At 38.7% G+C, this 13,231-nt stretch overlaps 1 protein-coding gene across 10 annotated transcripts in view; it reads right to left on the bottom strand.

The window, feature by feature from the left end:
- Positions 1 to 13,231, bottom strand: part of LOC144595271 (calcium/calmodulin-dependent protein kinase type II delta chain) — a 225,769-nt gene that overhangs the window by 30,734 nt on the left and 181,804 nt on the right. For 3 of the 10 annotated variants that reach the window (XM_078402575.1, XM_078402565.1, XM_078402590.1), the window contains exons 14-16: positions 10,429 to 10,461; positions 974 to 1,033; positions 286 to 330 (exon numbers count right to left, since the gene is read on the bottom strand). The exons of 2 other annotated variants lie outside the window; for them this stretch is intronic. In XM_078402575.1, coding sequence (XP_078258701.1) covers positions 286 to 330; positions 974 to 1,033; positions 10,429 to 10,461 — 138 coding nt within the window. The remainder of the gene's footprint in view (positions 1 to 285; positions 331 to 973; positions 1,034 to 10,428; positions 10,462 to 13,231) is intronic. 5 more of the 10 variants (XM_078402583.1, XM_078402606.1, XM_078402644.1 and 2 more) reach the window with 2 other exon arrangements.

Here is a 13,231-nt window from a genome sequence, read left to right as displayed (position 1 = left end):
TGGGGGTTAACACAGCATGCCAATATACATTCATATTTTTTATCAAGATGAAGTGTATTGTAGAACAAACACAGAACGGTTATCAAATGGTCCATGCAATCCCCTTCCTACCAAAAACAGGCAACCAAAGCATAAATGGCAGAAGCTGAAGAACTTTCCTCAAAGCTTTTTGTCTTACGTATATAACGAATCCAACCACTTCTTGGACACTGATTAGATCTTTTACTATGCGTATGGATGAAACACTTGCTGAAATGCTTAAGTAATGAACACATCTTGGAATACCTTATTTCCATCAGCAGGATTGTGGATTACAGTAGTTTGGGGCTCCTGAGCAAGATAAAAGAAAACTCTCATTGGTCAAGGTTATCTTCAGTGATCAAAATGTTTAAGAGCCAGCTGCAGGAATGAGAGGCCAAAGCAATATTACTAGTGTCATGTGAAAAAAAAATCTTAAACACGTTTAACAAAAATCAAAAATAGAAATGGGTTTCTATTACTTCCAGCAACTCCTGCTGGGCATCCTGCAGGAAATGGCCTTATTTATCACCTACAGTAGCAGCATGCAATTTCTTAAATTGCCTTGCAGCATTTGTGTTAGCTCCCTGAAATCAAAGACTTGGTACTGCTAAATTAAGGCTGTTCACTGTGCAAGAGCCTGGCCGAACATTTGAAACATAGATGATGAACACGAAAGAAGACGACTGCTAAATTTAGAGCTGTCCATCTTCTAGCACAAAAGCTGATATCAATAGAGGAGCTAAGAGCAATATGCGGAAAGGCAATAGCCTGCCACTACGCCATGCAAAGTAACAGTAACAACCATGTTCAGTGTCATGATAAAGAACCATAAATGTACTGCTTCACATTGGATTTTCCCACAAAACAGAAGAGGCACATTTTGAAAAATCACATGGTATCTCAGAAAGCAAATGAAAAAAAAAAACAAATAGAAAGAGGAATCAAGGTATACCAGTGCTGGGGTAGGTATGGGTTCTTTTGGGCTGGTTACTACGTTGGTTTTGTTGTTTATCTGCAGGTAAGTTAGAATAGAAAATGCATAAGCCTCAACAAATAACTTTTCCACTCTATATTGGATCATGTTACAACCGATCTGAAATAAACATCTGCTGGGAAATAATATGGGTTTTTTAGTCTTCCTATATCACTTCTACTTCCCAGTGACAGAATTTGCATAAAGTGACAGAAAAAATTGTATTGGTTACACTTTTGATTCAGTATAAGATTTAAGAAAGAACATTATATTTAGCTTGTAATACACTACACACAAAAAAACATAATTCACAGCACAAGTGTACAAAATAACCAAGGATTCCAATCACAACAGATGTGGTCCCAATTCAGTTCGGGGCATTTTCACTGACTGATAAAGAATATTTATATTTATACTAGAACATCAATTGCCTTCTTTGATCCACAGCTCCTCGTGAAATGTAATTGCGATAGAAGGAAAACACAAGATTTTATAAGCTAACAAACGTGGCGGCACGGTAGCGCAGCGGTAGAGCTGCTGCTTTACAGCGAATGCAGCGCCGGAGACTCAGGTTCGATCCTGACTACGGGTGCTGCACTGTAAGGAGTTTGTACGTTCTCCCCATGACCTGCGTGGGTTTTCTCCGAGATCTTCGGTTTCCTCCCACACTCCAAAGACGTACAGGTATGTAGGTTAATTGGCTGGGTAAATGTAAAAATTGTCCCTAGTGGGTGTAGGATAGTGTTAATGTACGGGGATCACTGGGCGGCGCGGACTTGGAGGGCCGAAAAGGCCTGTTTCCGGCTGTATATATATGATATGATATGATGATAAACTAATTACACCGTTTAACCATTACGTTTCGGACAATACAAGGCATTTATACAAATGCCAGATATCCACATTTCAACAACAGAACTGCAGAATAAATAGCCAAAACTATCCATTGATATACAGGGCAAGTACTTTCTACCATTAGCAAATCCACGGGTGTTGACTTGTTGGCAGGTTGTTTGTGTAAATGGTAAGACACAGATGGCAGCAGAGCTTTAAGTGGTGTAATGCTATTTCATGAGGGCCTAAGTAAGGTCCATTCATTCAACAACTGAATTAAAATGTTGACAGCTGATCATGCACTTCTGAATGATCTCAACAATTATAAATGTTCAGGTGGCACTTAAAAATTCAGAAATAAAATAAAACCACTTAAAATAAAGTAAAGCAATTAATCAATTAACCAATATTCACCCTTTCAGCCATTCTTCTCCACTGAGATGCATGTATTTGCAGTTACCATATGGGTTACCCTGGTGCAGATTAAACAGTAGCCCTGCCACTCGTTCAGGATCTGCTACTGGACTTTACAAGAAGTCCAAAGGCTGAATGCTGTTAAGAAATTACTGGCAAGAATATTCCGAATTTTGGTGTTTGGGCCACAATCCCAAATTGCCGACACTTACATGGAGAAATGTCAGCAGTACATTGGCTATTACTTTTAGCTTTGAAAATACAATGAGTCAATTTCTCCTGAATTCACTATCACCGGAGAGAAGACATTTCTCATTAGTTGTCTTTGACAGTTGACCCTCTCTCATGAGCCAATGCCTCTTTTTTCAAGATTCCTGACTCGGGGCAGGGGCTTGAAAGGGTTGACCCATATTATGAACCCTGTCAAATCCCCTCAAATGTCTGTGTCATTTCTTATTCTTCTAAACCCCAGAGAATCTCGCTCCTTTATTAAAGAGGTAATAACGGTGCATTTGGATAGCAGTAAAAGGATAAGTCCAAGTCAGCATGGATTTATGAAAGGGAAATCATGCTTGACTAATCTTCTGGATTTTTTTGAGGATGTGACAAGTAAAATGGATGAAGGGGAGCCAGTGGATGTAGTACATCTAGACTTTCAGAAAGCCTGTGATAAGGTCCCACACGGGAGATTGGTGAGTAAAATTAGAGCACATGGTATTGGGGGTAGGGTGTTGACATGGATAGAAAATTGGTTGGCAGACAGGAAGCAAAGAGTAGGAGTAAACCGGTCCTTTTCAGAATGGCAGGCAGTGGCGAGTGGAGTGCCGCAAGGATCAATGTTGGGGCCACAACTGTTTACCATATATATTAATGATTTGGAAGAGGGAATTAGAAGCAACACTAGCAAGTTTGCGGATGACACAAAGCTGGGTGGCAGTGTGAACTGTGAAGAGGATGTTAGGAGGTTGTAGGGTGACCTGGACAGGTTGAGTGAGTGGGCAGATGCGTGGCAGATGCAGTATAATATAGATAAAGGTGAGGTTATCCATTTTGGCGGCAAAAACAAGGAGGCAGATTATAATCTCAATGGTGTTAGGTTAGGTAAGGGGGAGGTGCAGCGAGACCTGGGTGTCCTTGTACACCAGTCACTGAAAGTTGGCGTGCAGGTACAGCAGGCAGTGAAGAAAGCTAACGGTATGTTGGCCTTCATAACGAGAGGATTTCAGTATAGGAGTAAAGAGGTTCTTCTGCAGTTGTATAGGGCACTGGTAAGACCACATCTGGAGTATTGTGTACAGTTTTGGTCTCCTAATTTGAGGAAGGACATCCTTGTAATTGAGGCAGTGCAGCGTAGGATCACGAGATTGATCTCTGGGATGGCAGGACTGTCATATGAGGAAAGATTGAAAAGACTAGGCTTGTATTCACTGGAGTTTAGTAGGATGAGAGGGGATCTTATAGAAACATATCAAATTATAAAAGGACTGGACAAGCTAGATGCAGGAAAAATGTTCCCAATGTTGGGCGAGTCCAGAACCAGGGACCACAGTCTTAGAATAAAGGGGAGGCGATTTAAAACTGAGGTGAGAAGGAACTTTTTCACCCAGAGAGTTGTGAATTTGTGGAATTTCTGCGACAGAGGGCAGTGGAAGCCAAATCACTGGATGGATTTAAAAGAGAGTTAGATAGAGCTCTAGGGGCTAGTGGAATCAAGGGATTTGGGGAGAAGGCAGGCACGGGTAATTGTTTGTGGACGATCAGCCATGATCACAATGATCGGTGGTGCTGGCTCGAAGGGCCGAATGGCCTCCTTCTGCACCTATTTTCTATGTTTCTATGTTTCCTTGGACTCAATTTTTCCTTACTAGATAATTTCATCCCATTTCTGCCACTGCCCTTCCGTCTTCGCCAATCCCAAGTCAGAAATCAATCCAGCGATACCTTTACCTCAAAGGTAAGTACATTCCTAAATCTCGAATCTTGATACAGTATTCCAGGGATGGACTCACTTAGGGCCTTGCATATGTGCAAGACTGTATTGCTTTTCTATCCTATCCCATTTGCAACGTTTGCTTTGGCTTGTAATTATTTGTGCTTGCCTGATAATTGCAAATCAAAGGGAATATTACAAGTGGGATAAAGAGAAAAATAAAGAAGCCTTGCATTTATGCAAGTTAATCTGTGCCCATAAATTAACTTTGTCTCATTCTTGTATAAAGATATTGGATGCCTCCAAACAATGTTTAATAATTTCTCACCATTTAATCAACTCATGCTTCCTGATTCTTCCTACCAACATGAACAACATCACGTTTCCTTGATTAATACTATATTTACTATTATTTTATTACTCACTTGACTTTTCAAATTCTTTTTGCAGATACTTTGCAACTTCTTACAACTTATTTTCATAATTAATTTATTTGAAATTACTCTGCTCGGTCCCTTCATCTAAATAATCAATATAAACAAAAAAATAGCCGTGGGCCCAGCACTGATCCCAGAGGCACCCCATTAGTTACAACTTACCTGCATGTATCCATGTCCTTGGTCTTCTGACATCTCTACCCATGCCAATATATTAGCTTGAACCCCACAAGCCCATATTTTGTGCACTGGAATTTTATGTGGTACATTATCAAATACCATTTACTTATCCAAATACACTGGCTCTTTATTAAATCTCACATTTTACACATGCAAAGAACTCTAGCAAGTTTACTGAACAACTTTTGTGTAACAATGTTGACTCTACGTGATCATGTTAAGCTTTGTTCAATACTTTGTTACAGCATCCGTAATTACAGATTGAACATTTTCCTGACATCTAATGTTCAACTAACTGACTTATAGTTCCATATTTTCCTATCTACTTTCTTGAATCTTAATCTTACATATTGTGTTTTCCAATTAGCTAGAATGTTTCAGTGTCCAGGAATTTGGAAAAATGATAACCAATGTGACCACCACTGCTGGAACTCAACAGCGCAGACCATCAGATCTGGGGATTAGTCATAATATTTGCTGAATATACTTTCTTAGATGATGTTTACAAAATCTCTTGCTCAACTTGTTTTTCTTTTATAAACTGCAGTTCTTTGTAATCATACATTTTTTCTTTAAACCAAATATGTTAGTTGCTTCATGGAATCTTTTATTCTTAACATATTCATTAAGAATTATTAAGTACTCATTAAAGTCTGCTGTTTCTTTCCACCATTATACCTTTCAATGTAATTTCATAATCTAGAGTTGAGGGATTGTAGTTACATAACTACAGAGGGGTTCAAGTTCATAGTTCCCTGAAAGTGGTGACACAGGTCAATAAGATTGGTGAAGGGTGTAAATGGCCTGCTTGTCTTCATACGTCAGAGCACAGAGTGGAAGAGTTGGGATATTGTTTGAACTTTATGCAGCACTGGTCAAGCCACACCTGGAGTATTGTACATAGGTCTGGTTGCCACACCATAGGAAGTATTTGTGATGTAGAGAATGTAGAGGAGATTCACCAGGATGTTGCCTGGATTAGATGACTTTAGTGCAATGGGGAGATTGGACAGTCTGGGCTTGTTTTATCCTGGAGCAAAGGAAACTGAGAGGTTACCTGATATATACAATTATGACAGGCATAAGAGTGTTGATAGCGAAAATCTTTTAATCCATGGGACAGGTGTCAAAAACAAGAGGGCAGATGTGTAAGGTGAGAAGAAGGTAGTTTTGGGTGGATCTGAGAGGAAACTTCTTTTTAAAACTTAAAGTGGATGATATCTAGAATGCTCTATCGGAGAAGATGTTGGAATCAGATACAATTGCCACGTTAAAGAGGTATTTAGACAGGCACTTTCTACACTTAATCGACAAGGCATAGACGATACAGTCCTAATGCAGGTAAATGGGATTAGTGTTGATGTACTAAAATGTTGGCATGAATATGGTGAGTCGAGGAGCACTGCCCTGCGCTGTATGATTCTATAACTATGTTAATGACTACATATGATATTGTGCCGTGCCCCCTGAATGTTGCTGTATGTACACTGTACTTGCTATTCAGATTCAAAGGCTGAAGCTCTGCGATCACTGCACCTGGTCCTCAATACCTGCCTGGAGTGTGAACATATACATTGGTTTCTAAACATTGACCAGGTTGGAACCATTACTTAATCTAAGGAAGATGACCACTCCCGGTAAAGGTAACTCTCCACTTCCCAGAGCATTGCAAAATTTGCAACTCTAAACTATAGCTAAATAACCCAGAGCTGATTATATCTCAAAGTGCAAATGACTGCAGCAGCTGTGGCTGATGAGGATCTCACCAATCTTTTATTATGCCTTGAAGGCAAAACACATCACTGAACCTGTTGCCTACATAAGAGTAACATTTACATATTCACTAAGCTCATGTTCATGTGATATCTCAATTTCTCATCTACAACAACTTTTATTACAGAAGTGTTTTAAATTTAAGTTAAAGACTAAATAATAAAGTTATTTAAATGAAATGGCAACAATACAAATATGAAAGACACGTAGGCACAACCATGATTTACCTGATGACATTATAAACTAAATAAATCTATGAAAGAACTACGGACTTCATAAAAAATGCTTTGATAACTTCAACCAAATCATCAGAATCAATTCACTAGTTTGTAACATCAGAGCATTTTTTGGAGATATAATTTTGAAGATGTGTAATAAAGTGCTTAAGTACACGCTAAGATACAACGCATCATTTTATTGAAGCACTTACAGCATGCAATAGCCCATCTACAGATGTATTTTCATTTAAATTATACCTTTTAGAATAATAGAAACTTAGAATCATACAGCATGGAAACAAACCACCAACTCACCATGTCCATGCCAACCAGGAGGCACCCATCAACACCAATCCCATCTTCCAGCACATGGCCCAGTACTTTCAATTTATCAGGTATACAAACGGCTCTTAAATTGTGTTAGTGACTGCTTCCACCACTCTCACCGGCAATGTATTCCAAGTACTTACAACTCTCTGGTTGAAAAAGATCTCCCCCCCCCCCCCCCCCAAATATCTTGTCCCTTAACTTTGAATCTATGTCCCCTGATTTTTTTCACTTCTGATAAGTGGAAAGATTCCTGCACCCCCCCCACCATATCTATACCCCTCATAATTTTACATACTTTAATGATGTCCCCTGTCAACCTCTGCTCCTGTGTAAACAGACCCAGTCTCTGCTCAAAAGAAAAAACACTCCATCCCAGAGGGATATGGGCCAAATGCTGGCAGATGGGACTCGTGTAGCTGGGACATGTTGGCCGCTGTGGGCAAGTTGGTCCAAAGGACAAGCTTCCACACTGTATGACTCTATGACATTCTTCCAACAGAGTGGTGACCAAATTGCACACAGTCCTCCAGCTGAGGTCTGACCATTTTTATTTACAAAGTTGGAGCATAACCACCCTGCTCTTGTATTCAATGACCCAGTTGTGGAAGCCAGTGTTCTAAATGCCTCCTTGTCTACGTACACTGACACCTTCAAGGATCTTTGGACTTAAGCAAAGTCACTCTCGTCCTCTATACTCTTGCGGACCTTACCATTCATGGTGTGTGTCCTAGCCTCATTCGTCCTCTCAATGTAAGGCAACAGCTCAATCAGATATGCCATCCAGGTCTTATCTTATTTTAATGAAATGATCCTTCCCCCAATTTAAGACTTTTAATCATAGAACACAGAACAGGATAACACAGGAATAGGCCTTTCAGCCCACAACATCTGTGCTGAATATGACCCCCAACATGATGTTAATTTCCTCTGCCTGCACATGATCCATTTCCCTCTACTCCTTGCACATCCAAGGGGATATCCAAAAGTCTCTTAAACACCACTATTGTATCTGCTTCCACATGTACGTCTGGTCATGGTCCATTTCTATCTTTATCCACAACCACTGTGAAATACAGTCATGGCCTCAATGCTTCCCCATGGGCACTCCTTCCATTTGATCGACTACATTACCCAAGACAAGATCCACTAATGCTCCTTTCATCATTGGCCTATCTACATATAGTCTCAAAAAACATTTCTGGAAAAACCTCAGAAATTCCTTCCCCTCCGAGTCTTTTAGGTAAAGCAATCCGTTAATATTTGGGAAATCAAACTCCCCATGTTCTATAATCTTATTTTCATCACAACTCTCTACTAATTGCCTACATATCAGTTCGTCTATCTCCAGTTGACTGTGAGGTGTCATGATATAAGAAAATAACTGCAGATGCTGGTACAAATCAAAGGTATTTATTCACAAAATGTTGGAGTAACTCAGCAGACTGAAGAAGGTTCTCGACCCAAAACATCACCCATTCCTTCTCTCCCGAGATGCTGCCCGACCTGCTGAGTTACTCCAGCATTTTGTGAATAAATACCTTCGTGAGGTGTCATGATGTTGGTTGGAATATATTTTGTGTTTACTGCTATTTAAATTAGTTTTTAATAAATAATTTGAAAAAGGAATGCTGTCTTACAGCGCCAGAGACCTGGTTTCAATCCTGACTATGGGTGCTTGACTGTACGTTCTCCCCGTGACATGCTTGGGTTTTCTCCAAGATCTTCTATTTCCTCCCGCACTCCAAACATGTATAAGTTTGTAGGTTCATTGGTTTGGTATAAATGTAAACATCGTCTCTAATGTGTGTAAGGTAGTGTTAATATGCGGGGATCGCTGGTCGATGCGGGCTCAGCGGGCCGAAGGGCCTGTTTCTGCGCTGTATCTCTAAACTAAACTACAAAAATAAACCTTCATTAATCCAGTTGAAAATGTTTACAATTACTTTGTTTGACAAATTATCAAAATAACTGGTTGAGGGAGCAAAAATATTTTTAAAATGCTCCTCCAGAACACATATGGATTGTGGCTGGTGGGAAGGGGTTGGTCAAAGAGTCTACCCCAAATATTGTTCATAAGCCAATTACTAGAAAGTTTGAAACTTGGGGTTTACTTTCCTTTCAATTTCTTAAAAGTGATCTGGACTTGACTTTCTGCATCCTCACAACAGTACCACACCAATGTCCTTCCTACTACTCCATCCCATTGCAACTTTTAGTCATCTACTAGATTCCTTAAGATATCAGTCATGTCTGAACCTATTAAAATTCCTTTTAACATCTGATTGATGTGCTGCCCCAAAGCAACTAATGTTGTTGTAGATCTAAACTTCAAACAACAGAGAATGAAATATTCTGATACCACATGTAATTTAAAATAAATCTAGGAGTTGGTCTGAACTTTTAATGAGCTAATGCCATCTTGATGTGGAAAATAGAGTCATTTTCAATCAAAATTCTAATTGAATAACTGGTGTGCTTTGTAAGCAGGAAATTACATGCTATCTGCAAGTGCTTATTAAAATCACTTTTGGATATATTTGGAATCACCATCCCTTTAAGTTACCTGCAGATTAATAATTCCTATACTTGGGATCAACAATTTGCCTAATTATATCATAGAAATACAATTTGATTTTACATTTGTAGGTTACAAAAAAAAATCCCATCATAAACTTTAACAATGATCTGAGCATGGTAATTGATTTCTGAAACTAGGAATTGAAGGTGAACCATTCATCGTCACCTATTTTATATATTGGCGCTTAATGGATCTCAAGACTTGCATGAATATGAGACATGTAAATCATATTTTACAGCAAGCTACCATAAAATACCAATTGAACATCCAAGTCATTCAATACAATGAATATGAAATATTAGAAATTGAAATGTACAACTCCATACAGAATTCCAATGTTTTCTACAATTGTTTTGAAACAAAATTTAAAAACTCGCTTAATCTTTAAGGATTTTAAAAAAAGATTTCTATACTTTCAAAGCATTGAGCAAACCAACATTAGCCATATGAATTAGCAGGCAAGGAAAAAAATACCAGGAATGTATTTTATTAACTCTGCAGCATCAAAATCATTGACAATAAGAAAATAAATTCATTTCTGATATGGAATTATTTAAAGGAAGCTTTTACTTAATATATGTGTAAATCAGAGGCTTGATTTGCAATAAGCAGAACAAATTCCAGTAAGACACAATATCAACTAAAATTGTGTCTTAAAATTAAAAATATAAAATTTACTATTTTCACACAGTATTACAAAAAACCCAAGAAAGACATGGCTGTCAGACAAAAATCCTCACCATCATCTGAACACTCGAACTGGACTTCCTTTTCTGACCAAAGAGAAAGAAAAAGAAGATAATTTTCATAGCTTAAATAAATTATTTCTTCAGAAACTGTCTCGCGCTGCAGTAAAATTTATCTGGAATCAGAAAAAAGTTCCACATATGGAAGGCAAAAGTAAAATGCGAAAATATATGAATTTTCACCAAAATTAGTAGTGGAGAAGAAAGAAAAACAGCAAAAAAAAAGCAACATAGATAAAACACACAAATTAAAGTAGCATTAATACAAAATACTCGTACTATTTACTTGATGTTAATAGGATGAGATTACATATGGCACAACGGGATGATAGAGTTGGAGTGAAACACAAAATAGAAATTTATTTTGAATGCTGAAGATCCATCTTATGGTCAAAATCAAGTTGACTCGAGCAGATAAATATTCTTTTGCCCTGTTATATATATCAAGAATAAAGCTAAAGGTGTTTTGATAAAATAGATAGAAAATCTGGTTAAATTATTGCACTGTGTCATGTATAAAAGAAGAATCCCCCAGGAACTTTCTAAGACTGTTTGTTTCCAACCATCCATGCCTTTCTGCCATTCCACCCACAATGTTACCATTAAGCAAATACCCCTTCTTCATTATTTGCTGGATTATATAAACTGTCTCCAACTATCTTCCATACCTGATTCCACTATATTAAATTACCTCCCCCAGGCTGGTAGACGAAAGCCATAAAAAAAAATTTAAAAATTAAACGGACATAAAGGGGATATTAAAGTTTTTCAGATAATGGATATGACAAGGAATGTCTAAATTTTGCAATGATTTTCCTAGTAATCCATTTTAGTTTAGTTTAGAGGTGCAACACGGAAACAGGTTCATCGGCCACCAAATATGCACCAACCAATGATCTCCACACACTAGCGCTATTACCACTATCACACTATTATCACACTGGGAATAATTTACAATCTTTACCGTAGCCAATTCACCTAAAAAACTGTACATCTTTGGAATGTGGGAGGAAATGGGAGAGCTGATCCTCACCCTTAACTCTTTTGACTCCTCCCACTTCCTCGAAATCAAAGGCATAGCTATGCCTGCCTCTTTGGAGAGTACGTCGAACAATCCCTGTTCCAGGAGTACGCTGGGCCTATCCCCGAACACAATCACTGTTACATTGACGACTGCATCAGTGCTCCTCCTGCACCCATGCAGAACTCATGGACTTCATTAACTTCACAACCAATTTCCATCCTGCACTCAAATTCACATGGACCATCTCCAACACCTCCCTCCCCTTTCTTGATCTCAGTCTTCATCACAGGAGATAAGACTATTGACTGACGTCTATTACAAACCCACTGACTCCCACAACAATCTCGATTACACTTCTTCCCACCCTGCTTCCTGCAAAGACTCTTTCCCCTATTCTCAATTCCTCCGTCTATGCCGCATCTGCGCCCAAGATGAGATATTCCATACCAGGACATCCGAGATGTCCTCATTCTTAAGGGAACGGGGGTTCCCCTCTGCCATCATAGATGAGGCCCACACACATCTCATATTTTGCCTGGGCAGCTTACAATCCAGTGGTATGAATATTGATTTCTCTAACTTTAAGTAATCCCGGCATTCCCTCACTCTCCATCCCTCGACCACCCAAGTCCCACCAGGTTCTCGATTTCACCCAACAAACAGCTAACAATGGCCTGTTTCCTTTATCATCTTTACTTTTCTGCATATCTTTCATTCATTGTTCTATATCAGTCTGAAGAAGGGTCTCGACCCGAATCATCACCCATTCTTTCTCTCCAGAGATGATGCCTGTCCCGCTGAGTTACTCCAGCTTTGCTAACAGAATGACCTCCCCTCATCCTACTGCTCCTCTGTCATCATTTCTCTTCAGCCCTGAACCTTAAACCTGCCCTGTACTGACTGTGTGATGTCTTGCCCCTATTCCACTCCAGACAGATCTGGCACTGTTCCCCATAACCTCATGATATGGCACAAATAGAATGTTATTCATTAATTCCTCTAATACCATGCCTGAAATAGTATTATACTTCTCTAGGCTACAAAAATGGACTTATGATCAGCACCATATTCTATCTGATGGCAATACAACAAAAAAATTAGTAAATATCATTTCATATTGCATTATAGCTGCCACATCCCTACAGCTTAACCTTTGCAGATACACAATGTACGATCATAATTTATTGAATTATTAAAACCAATATTGAAACAACTGAAATGTAGTAATTATTTGCACAAGTAGACGTTCCGATGTAATTGGGTTACTGGTTAAGTGGCAGTCTGTACTTACTAATTCATATTTTTTAATAAAATCAGGCACAATACTTCACAGGAGAATAACATAACATTGAAAGGCACATTATGGATGAAAGTCGCTTTTGCATTGGATAAAATATTGTCAAATGTTATTTTATGTGTCTGCATTAGAATGCATGAAAGTGCTTATTAGCATGGTAAGAGTGGAGAATCTTAGTGTCTCAGGAATAAGTGTTAGAAGCTCTATGGCTTAAATGTTTAAACTGGAAAGTATAATTGCTTAGATGTGACAGAGGACAGCACTATCTATATACTAAAACTCTCATTTGTTTGTTTGTTTGTTCCTGAACTACAGCCAAAACGGTACACGAAAGTACAACAATTTTAGGCCCACCTTACTCACCGTCGTCCCTTTGGTGCTAATGGAAGAAGTTTCATTGAAATCGGTGTTATATTTTTACAGTTATTCACATTTTAAAGTTTAAATCTATCTCCTAGGGAGGGAGGGAGGGAGGG

The sequence above is a fragment of the Rhinoraja longicauda genome, chromosome 1 (genome assembly GCF_053455715.1).
Source record: "Rhinoraja longicauda isolate Sanriku21f chromosome 1, sRhiLon1.1, whole genome shotgun sequence".
NCBI lineage: Eukaryota > Metazoa > Chordata > Chondrichthyes > Rajiformes > Arhynchobatidae > Rhinoraja > Rhinoraja longicauda.
The sequence above is the reverse complement of the archived record's forward strand: the minus strand, read 5'-3'. Positions and strand labels throughout refer to the sequence as shown.